General features: G+C 38.1%; 1 protein-coding gene across 50 annotated transcripts in view; it reads right to left on the bottom strand.

The window, feature by feature from the left end:
* The window catches only part of CAMK2D (calcium/calmodulin dependent protein kinase II delta), a 292,744-nt gene that overhangs the window by 75,379 nt on the left and 199,763 nt on the right, over nt 1–17,602 (bottom strand). For 29 of the 50 annotated variants that reach the window (XM_070609305.1, XM_070609281.1, XM_070609273.1 and 26 more), the window contains exons 5-6: nt 11,231–11,296; nt 7,995–8,067 (exon numbers count right to left, since the gene is read on the bottom strand). In XM_070609305.1, the coding sequence (XP_070465406.1) occupies nt 7,995–8,067; nt 11,231–11,296 (139 nt within the window). Of the gene's footprint in view, nt 1–6,983; nt 7,057–7,994; nt 8,068–11,230; nt 11,297–17,602 lie in introns of all 50 variants that reach the window. The other 21 variants (XM_070609259.1, XM_070609274.1, XM_070609279.1 and 18 more) reach the window with 1 other exon arrangement.

Raw genomic sequence — 17,602 nt, 5'->3', positions numbered from 1 at the left:
CAACTCTTTGGAATATATCAGTTTGAATAATCCTGTTATCATGTTCTAACATCCATATAGCCTCCAACTTAAAAATACATTGTACTACAAAAGTTCATTGGCAAGTAGATTAGTTCAAATTCTGAATGCCTATAGGAAGGAAGATAATTTGTGGTCATATAAATAGTAGGATCTCTCAGCTAATCAGTGGCACTTCCTTAAAAAAGGATCTCCACTCTTATCTGCTACTATCACACTATTTTGATTTTCTTCAAAGCAAATGAGAAAGGTGAGATGAGAAACACAGTCCTTCCAGTGCAGCTATGGTTGACCACAGGGGCCTAGCACTACGAAAGAAATGGGCAACACGGTGATCTAGAAAGAGGGTGAAGATCTGGGCTTACGTCCTGGGGCTGACTGTTATTAACTATGTGGACATGGGCAACCCATAGACTCTGGAAGCTAATTAATTAGTTCCTTCATCTCTCAAATGAACATTATAAGTATAAATTCTATCTCACAATAGCATGTATGGAATAATAAAATCCCACTGGATTTTAGGACCGCTATCCTCTGGAAGGGACAATATATACACATTAGTGAAGAACTATGACACTCCTGTGCAGGTGGCCATTTCAATGTGCAGACATTAAATATTTGTAATGAATATTCATAACTTGAGGAATTTCTGTATTCCTAAAATAAATGCAACCTATTATGTTAATCTTTACATACTGAGATTCTCTCTAAATTCTTAGAACGCAATCACTTTTTAGGTTGGTTTTTAAATAGATTCTACTGACATTCTCACACATAGGTTCCTTCCCCACCCCATAGCTTCCTAATGATGCAGGATTTTCCATGACATCTGGTCTTAGTGTCAACAACCATTTATAGCATATCAGCTGTAATGAGCAGCAACTGTTTGAAGTTTTGTTCTGTACTTCCATATAGATACAATGCTAACTTCTTTCATTGCGATTTGAGATTTTCTTGAAACTGTTCAAATATCTCAAAGGACCTAGGCAAGTTGCTGGCATCACTTTAGGGACTGGAAGAGACTTGGGAGATGAAATAACTCAAACTTTTTGGTTTCTAAATGAGGGAGGGAGGTCTAAAGAGATGAAGCAAGGACTTGCAGCCAGATTTCCTGATTCCTTCTTTTAAAGACGTGATACTCAGGAAACCCCTCGATGGTATAAAAATGGGTCATTTTCAAAAGGTAGCTATCTGTAGAAGAGTTTGAACTACTCAAAAATATTTACTACCCATATCCAAATAAAACAAAGGGAAAACTTACAAAATTCTCACAAATCTCATGAACACATCCTGAGGATTCCTAAATTAGTGTGATCTCTATTAAGGAACTGAGTCGGCAAAGGTGATGATCATCTTCAGCATCAGTCATATCACAGATGTATCTGTGCACATACGTGATAACTAGGCAATAAAACACAAACATGAGGAATATATATGTGTAGTGAAATCACGTGTTTTACTTTTTTTATGCTTTTTTCTTTATGAATATTATAAAAACAGCAAGTTACTATTTTACTATTCTATATTATTCGATTCTTACATTCCCTTTGATATTAGCTTTTAAGAAGTAAAACTGTCTCTTTAGATTTCTTTCCTCTATCAGAGAGTCTGAACCTTTCAACATGAAGTTAACTATTCTCTGCTTTGGTGTGTTTTCAGTCACTTTTTCTTTGCCAAAGAAGGTGTGAACAAAGCTACTAGAAATAAACTGAAAAGTTTTGCATGAATCAAAAAGCTTCAATATCAAGCTCATTCATGCATACGGTAGGAGTTATTTTGTGCACAGGGTACAAGTGAGTTTAGCTTTTGTTTTTAGACGGAATGGATACCTGAATTTATGTACTCAGCATGGGGAGGTTTCATCTGATACATGTGCTGTAAGTCTGTGCTTACGAAGTACTATTTCCATCACCATGTGTACATGAGCAAGTCCATCAGAATCACTCTGTATTCCATTCCTGTTTCTTGACTGACTTCTGCATTATCAGCACACACTATCAGGCTGACTGAAAGAAGTGGACTGTAACCACAGCAGGACTGTGCGAATGACCTATTCCTTCTCCGTACCTGACACACACCAGGCACTCAACTGACTACGTGGACTACGGAATTCATCACCTACAGAATTTATTCCTAAAATACCTAGACGTACATTATACACAAACGGCAAGTTCTTTAAACTTTTATCTAAACATGGTTCTGAGAAAAGCGGAGTAACTGTGATTTTATAATTACTCAAAATGAAGAATTCACAATTTGATATATCTACTACCCCTCGTTAACAAGGATTTACTGAAAGCATGTCATATTCCCCCCAGAAAACTAATTCCTTTATTTTCTGGTCATCAATTTAATTTTATTCCCATGAAACAGACTTTAAAATTTCCCCAAATCTCCAAAATTATTATTGTCATTAAAATCTCTCTCTCTCTGTCTTATATCCCTCCACCCATTTAATGATTTTTCCCTGAAACAGCATTGTTTTTCAGGAGGCAGGCTAATAAGAAAGGAGCATTCTCGGCTGAGGCAATTCACAGGTGCTGATCTGTTGTTACAAGATTGAGTGGTAGGTAATTTGCTTTCATGAAGTCCTTCAGTAACCATTTCTGACATACTCTAAACTAAAGAAATCTTACCAATTTATGTGAAATACAGTTCTTTGAAAATTCACGGCTATGTAACTGTCTCTATCGACTTCTGTCAACTTATCTATAGAAATTGCAATCTCCATGCTCTGAAATTACAGAACATATCTGACCTGATATTCCTTTATTTCTAATGACATCAAAAGTTGTGACTGCAACCTCCTTTTGTCCTCTGATTCTTCTGGATGCAGTACTTGTGTGATGTGCTTCTTTCTTTCCGGCAGGAACAGCACCAACACATTTTCCACATATTTTAAATAATCTTTGACTCGGTGGCCTGTAGGTTTCATGTACACAGGTCTGCTCTTGTTTTGCTCTGCAATATATGCCCGCAGCTAAGACAGTGCTTTCAGTAGGTGCTCAAGAAACGTTTGATGAATGCTTGTTCTTCTCTTTTTATACCTGACTTTTCAATCTCTAGTTCACAAATATCCCACCCTGAGTTATACTATTTCACCCTGTAAAAAAATAATCTATTTTTAAGCACTCCAAACTGATTGTCTCAATGTGGCCTCAATTAAATGTGGCAAATGCATTTCATTCTTCTCTATGTCTCGTTTTCCAAAGGCTGTGGCCAATGCCACCTTACTAATTCCTAAATAGGAAATTTTTACTTTATATACCAGTGTACTGCCAAATCATGTTGCCCCCTACTCCACATTGCATCTTAAATATACCTTATTCTTGTATTCCTAATGATACAGATTTGTATAGCTCTGAAAAATGCATAGGCAGGATTATTTTAATCTTACGATTCACTAAATTTAGGAGCACCTTCGCAAATAATTCTTAATGTTGATGGCAAAATTATTTTCTCATCATTGTTTTGACCTATTCGTTGGTCTCTATAAAGCCTTTTCAATTCATTCAACTAACTGAATTGAGAGGTGGTAGTGACTAAGCACGTAGACCCTGGAACCAAACTGCTTGGGTGCAAATCCCATCTTACGGACCGAGCGACCTTGAATAAGTTCTTTCACTCACGGTTGCTACATCTCCCCTTATGCCACATGGGGATGCTCATAGTGCCTTCCTCATCAAGTTGTCACAAAGATTCAGATGATAACACAGTGCAGGCTATATGGTGACTGCTTGACAAATGGCAGCTACTGCCATTTCTATTATTAAGGTCCTGCCTTGATCCAAATCCTCCCAAAGACTAGAGCCATATTCCCGAACTGTAGTAATTACGTCACCACTGCTAGATCTCCCTAATACTACTTGGATCTACATCAGTTGGCCTGACACTGGGCACAACTTAGACAAAAGGTTGTGGTCCCTGCATCCACTGGATACTGCCTGGTGCTGACTGATGTGCTTTCTTGATGCTAATATCCCACCACCCTGAACCTGCTCCTGTTGTTTATTTCTGGGACATCCTCCAAATGCCTGCTGTCCCTCAGCCTTGTCTCTAGGTCCTGATAATTTTCCACTTGGTAGATTCCACTGTCTAATGAAACCCAAGGAGTAGAGCTTATTCAAATATTGAAATGGTGATCATTATGCTGCAGATATATTTATTTTATTCAATATTAATTAACACACAATCTATTTTATTCACCGTTGCCTTTAATATTACAAGTGTGCTTTTGGTTGAACTTCGTTCATTCCTAAATTGAAGGAATATGTTCCAACTATTTACTAGGTATAAGGTCCTATGTTGGGTACTGTAGAGTAATACAAGATGTTAAACAGCTATTATTCTAGGAGGGGCTTACAAACAAATTTTACAGGCCTCATATGCTCATAGGTGCCTGTGATAAGGATGATAAACATAACACTTCCATGTTTTTTTTATCTCACTGATATGGAGAAATTAAACTGCGCATCAACCATCTGTACTGTACATGAATGAACATACGAATTATGATACGGAAACAAAGATATATGGACTGATAACAGTAAGGGCAACATTTTGTTTAAAGTCTCGTAATGAGAAATTTCAGCAGTTGAACTTTTTTACTTTAATATACTAGTAAATATGCTATCACAAGTAGTCTATTTATCAGATAGACTATGAATGGTGGATATAAAAGACAGAAAACAAAGTCAGGGATTTAACACACTCAAAGTGTGCATAAATTCCCTCCATTGCACAAGTTTTAGATCTCTAAGTATGTTTATGAAATGACCTACTGACACAAGCACTGAGAACCAGACTCGACTGAAGTCTATCCAAGTCGGCAACGTGGCAGAAACTAAGACAGCATTCCAGACATCATAACCAGCTCCATCAAAAGCCCGTCTCCGTCCTCTCTCAAAAGCAGAGGAAGAACGGGAAGCAAACACTTTTCCCCTTGAAAGGAATCTCATGGGTGACGCCGCAGCCTGTTTCTATGGCAGTAAGTCTCCTTAGAAATCACCTGCCTGCGTTTTTAACTAGTGACTTTAGCTCTTATGTCAGAAAATATATTTTTCTTCACAACCTATACCCTAGGCCCATTGCCAGCCCTGATTAAAGTTGCAGTCTTTGAAGGGCTCAGCTGACTTTGGACATGTATAGAAGTCCAATGTTGTAAGTGCACAAAATACATTTTAGAAGGCATGGAAGAGAATTCAGATTTTTCACTCTTGGCTTTTAGAGCACATTTTTAAGTATATAAAAAGGAGTTGAATGTTTCTAATGATAAATTTATTAAATAGAGTATCCGACAAAACAGCACAAATAATGTGCATGTCTGTATATGTTCACCTAAAAAGGAAACTGATACTGAGAGCTGTGGGAAGTAACTAAAGGGGCTCTGTCTGTACACGGCTAGTAAGGAATGAGGTGATCACCAAAGACAGGAATTTTCAAAGGAACATATTGGTTTTCCTTTATCCTGATGGGTAACTTTAGTAAGTGTTAGCGGATGTACACAGTCCCGTCTTGGCTCTCCCAAAGAACACACCATTAACCACATCTTTGCTTCTGACATTTAAAGCTCTCAGACTCAAACTGAAATCAAAGGAAGATTCCCAAAAATTAAGGCAGTGTTTTGCTTAGAAATCACATCTTCACGCAACTCCCTGTGGATCTGTAGATATAGACTCTTCTAGAATATACTAAAGGAAAGGAAACGATAGATTTACAATTTATTATAACTAGAGAGTCTGCGAGTGAGAAACCAGCCTAGGTCCTCCCACCAAACGCACGCAGTTCAGGACATTCTGACTTACCCTTTGCCACCTCGACACAGTCGTGTGTTGCACAATGAGGTTCTGGTCAACAACGGACCGCACATACAATGGTGGTCCCGTAAGATTCGTACCTTGTGGCCTAGGTGTGCAGCAGGCTAGATTTGTGTAAGTACACTCTATGATGTTCACACAATGACAAAATCGCCTAATGACACATTTCTCAGAGCATATCCTCGTCGTTAAGCGACGCATGACCGTACTGATCTCTGGAAAAGACTGAGGCTTCAAAGAATCACAACTATGTGGTGCTCACATTTGCCATTCTGTCCACCGGGCAGTTTCTTCCATTTAAATTTCTAAGCCTTCAGTATTTCTCTGAAATTCCATAAGTAAAACCAGAATGCTGAGAGAAGGGAACAAAAAATTAGTAAAAGAGTAGTCTCCTTCTGAACTAATTTCTAAATGATCTAAACATTTCTCATCCTCAATGGTATCAGGAGCTCAGCGAAGTCTTAAAAGCATTAGCAAGTATGCTTTTATTATGTAATATATGCAACATAAATATTATTTGATAATAAAATTTATTTTACTTTTATTCCATCTGTTTTAAAAGGCCCTAGTATCTTGGCCCCTAGGCATATAAATAAATAAAGAACCAGGAGGCCTCAATGCCCTCAGAATTCCTGGGACTGATGTTAAGGGAAAGAGATTTCAGAACCCAAAATGGGGTTCTCAGCACCCAATCATTTGGGCCTAAAATTTACTTAATAACCTTATCTCTATTCACTTTATAATTTTGATAACCCTTTATATAATATTAGGTATATATGGCATGACTACAAAATAGTACATTTGATTAATGTCCACAGAACAAGTTTAGATTGAAGACGAGACCATCAGTCCTACTCAAAGTCACATTAGATACTATATCCACTCTTAGGAGGAAGGAAATGTAGCAACCTATTTATTGTAAATGTCAGGAAATTATTTCTCTCTGGATGAAATGGGATTTATACGTCTGAAGCGTGTATCAGAGAAGAGATGAAGTAAGTGAGACTGTGGAGAGGGAAAGTGTTTCTGTAATGTGTTGGAATGAGTCCACACAACTGTATTGCTCATATTCTTGCCTTTACAGGCATAACTGCAGCTGAACAGTCATTAGGAACTGTGTGGTGGTTGATCTCCAACGACATTACTCACCTTCAGGTCCCGATGGACTACGCCCATCTGATGGCAGTGTAGCACAGCCTCCAGGATCTGCTGAATGCAATGACTGCATGCAAACACCAGGGGGCGTGTGTTAGTTCCAAGCTTACACTCACTGTCTGTATACCCTCAGAGAGACTGGGTTAAAGTGCAAAACCAACAGACAACTGGGGTCGTATTTTACCACCTTCAGTAACGTAAACATATTGCTCAAGCAGAGTGACTACTACCTCAGAACAATCAGGATCTTGCCAGATGTGAGCCAAATGTGATCCACTTGTTCTAGAAAAATCCATCTTAAAAATATTTCACTTAATGCAGGAGCTCATTTCCTGGTTATAAATTCTTACAGGAAATGAACTGGAACACAAATATAATCTCTATAGTTGTGCTCCGCCTCCACCCTACACACAAAAGCTGTTTCCCTCTGCTCTCCCACTTATCTCATATCATTCCAAAGCTGTCACGGTAGCAATCAAGGTGCCATTAAGCTTAAATTAGGATACGTAATGAATTTTTGATAAATCATTAACTTCTTGTGCTTTAATTTAGCTGGCAATTATTATCTCTTGCCTGAGGGTTCATCAGACTCAAGTGGAGCAATGTGTAGCCAGTTGTTCTGCTGCAGCAACCCACGGTCTCAGAACAGAAGTGGTGTTTAGATCTACAGGCGGACATACATCACAGGCCGACTTCATCTCCAGGCAAATGCTGGACGTTTCAGGAAAGCCTGCCCCCAAACCGCCGCTGGTGGGTTCCTGCTTGGAAACCTAACAGGTTGTGTTCTTAATACCATCCTTCTCTTTTTGCTATGATGTATATTTAGCCTGTAGATGAGCAAACTGAAAGAGGCGTCATGCATTACCATTTCGTCATTTAGTCATTTTAGGGAAAAATTGGGAAAGGCAAGGGAACCATTTTAAATACCCACCCTCTGCCCTTTCCCCAGAAAAAAATAACAAAAAAAACTCCTTTGATTCAGATTTATGGACTCCATATACTGACCTTCAGGTCCCTGTGAACTATGCCATTTAGGTGACAATGATTTACACTTTCTAGAATCTGCTGTATACAATGACTGTAAAGATACAAGGGCAGAATGGAAGGGAGAACATTTTAAAGGCACATAGTCACATTGAATACAAAATAAAATGAAAGTTCAAACGAAACAAACAAACAAACAAAAATTATATTTTTTCACAACATTTCTTTAGCTTTCCATTGGAATTAAATAATGCTGAATAAAGCTAATTCTGGTTCTAACAAAAAATGACATCCAACATAGAATTTGTGACATGTTCAGACAAAACAATTTGAGCTGTGTTTTTCATTGCAAGTGTACAAATTAAATCACTTTTATACAGAAGTCAAAATTTCCATATGCAGGCAGAGAAATTTATAAGTAATTCCCATAATGTTCTGGGAAAATTCGTCAAAGATATAAAATTCATGGACATTTCTCATACACATCTAAACTGTTTAAAATCTGAGGTCACAATTAAACATAGGTGTTGAAACAAGAGGGTAAACACAGATGAAGTGGCAGGTGAAACGGGTTAAAAAAACGGAAGGACACATTTATCATTTTGACTTAGCAATGGTGCTTCTCGCATAATATATGAAGAGGAGAACTATTGCAGGTCTCCAACAACACACGGAGAATTTACAGTGAGCCCATGACATGAAATAAACCCTTCTTTAGTACAGTATATACTCTAGGGCAGGCCTAGGTACTTCTAAAAAAAATAAATAAAAATTTAAAACCCCCTGAGGCACCAGCAATTGTTAAATACATTTCCATACACCTCAGTGAAGGAAAACTTTTGCTTATTACTATGTCAAAATGCACCATTTAGACTTTTCTTAGTAGAGGCTTACTGACGTCACGTAGACTGCTAATCATATTAGAGGGGGGAAATCATTGCTGGCACCTATAGGTCCCGAGAGCTGCCCCCTGACATGACAGTAATGTGGAACACATCACACGGATGAATTCTGTGCACGTTCACTGTGTGGTTCGAGAGCAGGTATGTAGAGAATTACGTTCATCCATTTAAGGATTAGGTAAACATTTTTATGAGGACATTTTCAACCATTTCATGCACAAAATATTACTCCAAAGTAAATTCTTAGATTAAAAAAATAATCACCATCTGATTTATTACAATGTAAATGTCAAAAAATTGATTATGACTGATTTTCTACCTCTAACTCAATTAAGAGTGCACTAAAAGCCTTACATTGGTTGTTATTGACTATATAGCTTATTTGAGTGTTGACAATTATTTTTTAAGTCATGTGACTCTTTTTTCCTTCTTCAATAATGTTCACTTTATACTCCTTTTTAGGAATTTCACCTTCTCTTCTCAAACCACAGAAGTTATTGGGCCTAGAAAATAAAGACGTAAATGATAGTTCATATTCAATGAACATCAGTTTGTTTCTAGTGAGAAGGGATTCAATTCTTAACTTCTTGAGGACTAGTAAGAAAACAGACTTTTGCAAATTATTTGCGGAATATGCTCTTTATTCTTGTAGTTGGGAAGAGAATGTTTCTTTCTCCTTGATTTTGTGTGGGACCTATCCTAAAAAATAACCCATAGTGAATTCCAAGACTTCACAGAAGCACGTGCATAAAATGACCCAACCCATCAGGTCCACTCTGTTATCTGCAGGGCTCTTCCATTGTGAAAACAGTCTCTATTCTAATTTCAACCAATATTTTTTCAAACATAATAATAACCTGTTTACTTAACTTTAAAAAAACAAAATAAATGATATTCCCTAACATGTTCACTACTTTGATTAAAACTGTAAGTCTCTCTTGGCAAGTGGGCAAATAGCTGCTTCCCAGAAGACTGCTCTGAAACCCCTTTTCAGAGGCCTAATGTGAGGATTTGGGATAAACTGAGCAAGTCATGATTTACTAATAGTGTAAGTGACACAGAACTTTCTATTTGACTTTGGCAGTAAAAATTCCATTAAAAAATTAGAATGCAGTCATGTACAGATAAGATTCACAGAATGTCATAAACGACGGTATTAAACCAAGAAGATTAATTAGAAATTTGGAAGTGAGCCTGTGGATGCAATGTGCATTTGGAGGGATGGGGAACCTCTGATCAGCTGCCTCTGCTGAGGGCCGGGCCACAGGGGAGCAAGCCTTGGGAAGCTCTGACAGCATTAGCGAGCGGGGGCGGGAGACGGGTAACTGAATTTTCATAACATTTCATTTACATCGCTAATAATGAGCCAATCACTCACGGCTAGGTTCTTCAAAATAAGCATCAACTACAGAATATATGGAATGCTGAGAGGAGTTAACACTAAACAGTCTAAGTCATATCTTAGCACGTAGATTACTGTTACATCACTCCAAAACCATTGCCTATGTGTAGCCTAGGAAGTTTCAAACTAGAGAAAATGTCAGCCATTTTTAACTTCTGTAAAGATTTTGCCAATTAACAAGATTGGGAAATCCTCTTGAACCCTCTGAAATATGTAAATAAATATTTTTAAAGTGAGAGTTCCCAGGGTTATAATGAAATTTCCAAAGAGTTGACAACTAATGCTTTAGAGACCACTGGGGCTTTTGTAGTCTGTTTCTTTCTATGGTCTCTGATTAGACAGACGTGGGCCCTTCAGTGGAGCTATCTGTGAAGATGGAGTAGCTCCATATCTGCTACGTCCAATCAGTAGCCACTGCCCACATGCGGTTATTACGCACTTGGAATGTGGCTGGTGCAACTGGGGAACTATACCTTTTATTTTATTTAATTTTAATTAATTAAAATTGAAATTAAAATAGCCATCTGTGACTAGGGGCTACCGTACTGCTCAGCCCAGGATCGAGAGCTAGAGGTCTCAATCTTTGATCTCTTAACTTGGCTAAAAAACATATTTCTTTAGCAGAACTCATTCCAGTTAGGCTTTTTTTAAAAAAAATAAATAAAATACGAGCTCTAATTATAGATGCTAGATAAAAATAGACTTTAGACCAGATTCATGGACTTTTTGTTTCAAAGAGACCAGATACATAGATTTTTTTTCTTTTCCAAAAAAATCATCTTGGAAATCCTTAAGAGGATCAATTAAGAGGAATTCCTCATGAGAAGAGGTCCAAGAGGGTATTCTGAGATTCTCATAAATACTAAGCATCATGATTCATTTGTAAAGAGATATATTGAACAAGTGTCACTGGAAAGCTGAGTCCTGTATCTTGCCCACGGCAAGTCACTTACCTGGCATCGGCTTCACTGTAATATTCTCTCGCCACTATGTCTTCAAACAGCTCACCTCCAGTAACTCTGTGAAGACAAACAAGATGTTCACATTAAAAAAGAAGAAATTAGGCATCAATAGATTTGTACCAGTGTTCACACAGAACTTTTGTTTTCAGATTATTTAAAAAATTATTGTCGGAAGTATTTTAAAACGTTACGAGCCATTAAAACAGTTTTCATGATGGTCAATATATATCCATCTAAACACTTCCATCTTCTCTGTCTTTGTGTCACTAGATCCTGAGGACACAATTTTCTGCATGTCATATTCAGTGATCTCTCTTACAGAACATAGTTTCTCTGAAACTTATTTCAATTCTCCAAATATTAACTGAGATCTAACGAAGTGCGTGGAAAAGTTTAGGAACATTTTCTGAACAAAAAGAGAAGACGATGCACATCGTGGCTATGGACTGTGATTTGCAGGCTGTATCTCTCAGAAGGGGCTTGTTTCTTAAACTGCAATGACCATGCCTTTATGGGCTAGAGGTGGCCTTCCAGAATATTACCACTTCTGGGCTGAGAGCTTGATTTCCTCTGTAAGGCCCCCCATTTCTTTTATGTTCCATGTATTTGCCAGTGAACAAAGACTTAGGGTTTCTGGCAGTGTCCTAGGAGGCACCAGTAGTCCTTTCCAATGGGAAGGAGGCATATGCGCCTGCTCTCTGGAAGTGAAGACTTTCCCCCAATGCAACTCAGCAACTGAACTTAGCGACTCCAGGAGTTCGCTCAAACCATGGTTTCAAGATTCTCAAAATAAGGAGATGTAACTATATTTGGGATTCCTTTTTTTCTCTAGGTCCAAAGATTACTGCTTTGGGGCTGGAATTCTCTGACCAGTGATTTCTTGGCTTAGGCATTTTTTTTTTTTCCTGTAAAAAAAGGTGATTTTAAATTTCAAAGTAATAATAGTTTTGTAGTAAAATTCAAAAACCATGGAAGTGTACCAAGTACTCCCCTATCCCTTAACCCCGATTCCACTCTCTGGAGTAAACAAATTTTAACTCCATGTGCATCCTTTTAACTTTTATGTGTCTTCAAACATCTACACTTTTCCCTTGTGAACACACACAAAGAAACATACTTTTCTCATAAAAGTGAAATTGTACAATACATATAAATTATTAGGCTGCGTTTCTCATTTGGCATGGGCACTGTTTCATGTCAGAAGCATTCCCCTATTTATAAAATAAGTAATAAAGAGAGACACGTGTGTTTGTGAACAAACACGCACACATATATATTTGCATATTTGAGAGTATTTACAGAAGATAAATTCTTAAAAGTAAAATTGGTGGGTCAAAGAGTATCCACATTTGGGTCTGGCCCTGTGGCCTGGTGGTTAAGTTTGGCACACTCCACTCTGGCAGGCTGGGTTCAGACCTACACCACTTGTCAGTGGCCGTGTTGTGGTGGCAACCCACATATAAAATAGAGGAATACTGGCAATGGATGTTAGCTCAGGGCGAATCTTCCTCAAGCAAAAAGAAGAATATTGGCAACAGATGTTAGCTCAGGGCAAGTCTTTCTCAGGAAGAAAAAGTATTCACATTTAAAATTTTGTTGGGAAGACAGGGCAAACTGCCTTTCAAAATGGTTTGTACCCCAACATTGTGAAGGTGCCCACAGCCCACATCATTACTAACAATGGTTGTTATCAATAAACAAAAACACTCATCTAATTTGAAAAAAGTTCTCATATTAATATGAATTTCTGGATTATTAGTGAAGTGAACCATTTTTTCATGTATTTATTAGCCATTTCTTCCTCTAGTGTGATCTGGCTTGATTTTAAAAGGAAATTTCAGCTTTGGAGTCTAACCCTGTAACAGTGAATATCTGCTGAGTGCTTCCCAGGTGCCACACAGTGAACTGAACATGATGTTCTCAGAAATCCTCACAATTACTCTCTGACATGCATTTTACGATTAGCCCAATTTACTGACTGGAAAATGGAGGTAAAGAGAAGTTAAGTAACTTGCCCAAGACTACACAGCCTTCCGTGGCACAGGTGGGCCATCCACTCCACAGGCCATGCTCTCAGTCACTACACAGTGCAACCTTTCCAATAATTACACTGTCAGACTTTCTAGAAGTTTAGGAGGCACGAGTCATTTGGAAAAGCATCAGAAGAAGGTATAAAGCTTGTGTGTACGTACATTACAGAGTGTGAGATAAAATTATTCTTACGATAGCTTTCTTTTTTGGTTCTTGTTTGCTTTTTTGCTTTAATAAGTTCTGAAATATCATCAAATGATAACATGTTCCAGAGATCACCAGTTATTATTCTCCTTTTCTACAGGAAAAGATGCGATACTAAAAACTGTAAATTTGTCTGAAAGTGTATGTAACTTTTCCTCTCTCCATTGCATTCTGGGTATTTATAAGTCCTTTAATGTTGAAGTCATTATTTTCACCCTTCTTCTTTTTACATATAAAACGTGCATCTAAAATTATCATTTGAAGCTTCATAGGGGCTTCTTCTGAAAACCATGGGTACATGTCCATGTCATTTCATTTAATAGCATAGCTAGGTGTTTTTTCTAATCAGGGTCTATAATAATAATGGAAAATCATACAATGTGCCCTAGATAAATTATAGTACAAAATAATTAAATATTAGATAGAAATTACTTCCAATAAATCCATTACTGTCTCTATGATGATGATAACAGTTTTGTGGGATTTCTTCCTTTGACTGTAACTGATGTAGATATGATATATATTCATATTTATTTTTGTTTTTGACCACAGGCTCCTAAAAAATCTGTATTACAAGCAATTGTGGATTGTTAAAGTGTTTAATAAATATTGATTAGAAAGCCTATTGTCGTTAATGAAACTGCTGCTGCTTATAGTAGCTCCTTAAATACACTGAATATCACATGAGAATTGTCAGATCCTAAACCACTGGGATCTTTGATACCTTGGCACCTAACCTAGCATCTGACACATAATATTTGCTTAATTGATGAGTGCTGAAGTAATGATTAAATGAATTATCCAAGTCAGAAAATCATGCTATCCATTTACTGTAAGTCTGGACCTTACATGCACTTAAAAAGAAAAAAGAAAACACTAAAATTTAGCCATACATGGCAATAGGTTTTATTTCGTAAGGGGTTTGTATTTGAAGAAGAATATTAAAGCCAGAGGGCCTAGATTCTGATAATTTTCAGTGAACTACAACAGCTGTTATTAAAGTGCAGGGGTGCAGGGTTGTAGGTTGGGTTTTGGGTAATGCACGTAACTGTCTCTGACAACACTCTCTCTCATTTTCTAGCATTCATTCTTCTCATTATTTAAAAATATCCCTGTGCAAATGAAACATTTTATTGTCTCTGCAATATATATGATAAATATCTGGGAAGGAAAAAATGGAACTCTAATAGAACACACTGCCTTACAGAGAAACTATTGAATTTTCTAACTTTAACACATTTCTATACTCACATTATTGTTTAATGGACCACAAAATTAAGCAGTAGTTATTACAGATTTTTGACAATTTTTAGTGTGTTATGTGAAATTTCATACAAAGCCACAAATTAAATGTCTCATGAAAAAACAGATTACTTAATTAACTAGTAGAGATTTTGTGAATAAATTGATGTTAGAGTTCTGCTATGATATGAGGCATCTCAATTACATATTTGAAGCATTAATTACCACTTATGAATCTCTAGAACATTAGGGCCTACGGCGAAAAGAAAGATAATTTTAGGACCATGAAAAGATATGACTCCACATATCAAAAAGATAAATGTTTTTTCTGTCGTTATTGTTGTTTATAAGGATTTTGATTCATCCTGTGTTATCCAGCTGAATGAATTATTGTTTCTAGTGTATATATTTGTGGCTTCTATCAGAAATGGTTGAAAGTAGTTTCATCTTGAATAAACATTTATAAAATTTCATGAGGAATACAGCCTTGACTATCAGGCTAAGCAGCTGGTAGAGTCCAAGTCTGGGCTTTGGAAGAAAAAATGGTGCCACGTGAACCCAAGAACCAGCAGTGACTTTGAGATTAGAACCAGTGTGGAGGTGCTGGTGGGAAAACCAGGAATCTCAGGCTGGAAAACAGGAACCAACAGAGGACCCGGCTAACTCACAGCGAGGAGGTAATCTTGCCAAGGCAGGGCCAGAAATATTCCCTGGAAAAAGAGCAACCCCCCGCTGCTCTAAGTAGAAAGTTGAAGAACAAACCCGATGAGCAGAGGCTGCCAGACCTGAAATCCAAGGCTTGGAGCAGAGGCAGCAGGAGTCATGTTAGCAAAGAATCACCACGGTTAGATTTTTGTTTGTTTGTCGAAGACCACACCATATACTGCCTTGCATTTCGGTGACTAGTATGTCTTCTAGTGATCTCCTCCAGGGCACAAGCTATGATGGTGACGCATTCGTCTATGTCACCTGCATGGTGCCCAGAATCCTGCCTTCCATACTGTTGAACAATGACAACAACAGCAAATATCCGTTGAGTGCTTGTCACATGCCAAGCCCAAGCACTGTTCTGAGTCTCCATAGGTTGTAACACAACAACCTCATGAGGTCAGTACTAGTGCTTTTCCCATTTTACAGATGAGGAAACTGAAGTCATGGAGATAAACGACTTTTCTCAAGAACATACAGCACAAGAAAGAGACAGTTAGTTTATTCTCATCTGTGCGGACCTAAGAGCTGTCCCTTGGACACAATCTGGAGAGCAGGACAAGGGCAAGTGAAAGGTCTCTGGAGATCCCAAAGGGTCACACGGAAAGACTGGGAAGAACACTGACATAAAGCATTCCCACTTATAACCCCTGTAATCCTCAGATTAAAGTCAGACAGTCAGACGGCTGGCAAGGACTGGAGAGCAGTCCCTGGTCAGAGTGAAGCTCATCAGGGTTCATTAACAGTAGTAGTATGGGCTTTTTTGGCTGGACAATCCTTCACCATGTGGGATGGTCCCTTGCATGGCAAGACTGTCAGCACCAGGCCCCATACCAGGTGCCAGCAGCATTACTTTGTCAGTGTGGCAACCAGAGTGCCAATCCCAGTCACCCCAAGGGCCCCCAGGCACCCCTGACGAGAACCACAGAGCTAAAGGACCAAAGTCTATGGAGATACAATGGAAATCTTAGGGCTTCTTAGCACCATGTTCGAATATGGTCATTCAAGCCAACCACTGGTGCCAGGGTCCTTCAGGCAGACATCTATGATGGAACATTGTCTCTTCAGGACCTTACAGAGTGCCTGGCATATAGAAGGAGCTTAGAAAGTTTTTGCTGGGTGAATAAATGATTAAATAATTAAATGAGCTAATGAAATTATAAACATCAGTCCACAATTTTATGGTTTAATCTGTTTTTAAGCTAGAATCTGAGGGTGAAGAGGCCTAACTACCATTTCATATTATTTATCTACCAATCTCTAACCAAATTCTGTTAATTTTATCTCCAAAATGGATCTTGAATCAAGACTTCTTTCCATTTCCACTACAAGCTCACTAGCCCAAGTCATCACTGTCCCTTGCACTACTGCAGTAGCCTCCTACTTGGCACCACTTCCTCTCTTGCCCTTATGCCATCAGTTCACTAGCTAGCAGCTTTAAATATACTTCAAATTTTGTCTTATGCCTATATGAGGCTCTTAAGGAGCTGTCCATTGCTTTTCTAGATAAAATCCTTACATGACCTTCAAGTCTATGCCTAACTTGTACTCTGCCTGTCTCTTGACCCTCCTGGTAGCCCTCTCCATCCTCCTCCAACTACAATGGCCTGCCTCCAGTCCCTCAAGTGCACCAAGCTCCCTCCCAACCCTGGGCCTTTTCACATGCTTGTCTTTCTTCCAGGACATACCCAATCTGTATACCTCTACTATTTGGTGAGTAAATCCCTCTTATCTTTTAAAATTTGGCTTAAATTTTCTATCCTCCCATTCATCTAAGACCCCCCACTCATCTAATTTATCTTACCCCCTAGAATCCTGTGTTATTCTTCACAGCACTTATCACCATTACAATTATGTTTGTGTATGTACTCATTTGTTTAACGTTTGTCTCTTTGCTAGTACAGTAGCTCTGGGAGGATAGAATCTGTTCTTGCTTTTTCACTAAAAAATAAGGAGTGCTAAGCCATAGTGCCCATGAGAAGCTCATTAAGTGAATGATCCCAGAGTTTCATATTTCACAGAGAGCCAAGATGTGTGGGGTGATCACATGTCAATGCTGAACGATAATAATGGTGATGACAATGAAAAAATAGAGTATAATCTAATGAACACTAAATACATATTGCTATTTCCTATCCCATTTTGTGGGTTCCAGAGGGCTTTAGAAAATGATCCATA

This window comes from Equus przewalskii, chromosome 2, assembly GCF_037783145.1.
Source record: "Equus przewalskii isolate Varuska chromosome 2, EquPr2, whole genome shotgun sequence".
Classification (NCBI taxonomy): domain Eukaryota; kingdom Metazoa; phylum Chordata; class Mammalia; order Perissodactyla; family Equidae; genus Equus; species Equus przewalskii.
The sequence above is the reverse complement of the archived record's forward strand: the minus strand, read 5'-3'. Positions and strand labels throughout refer to the sequence as shown.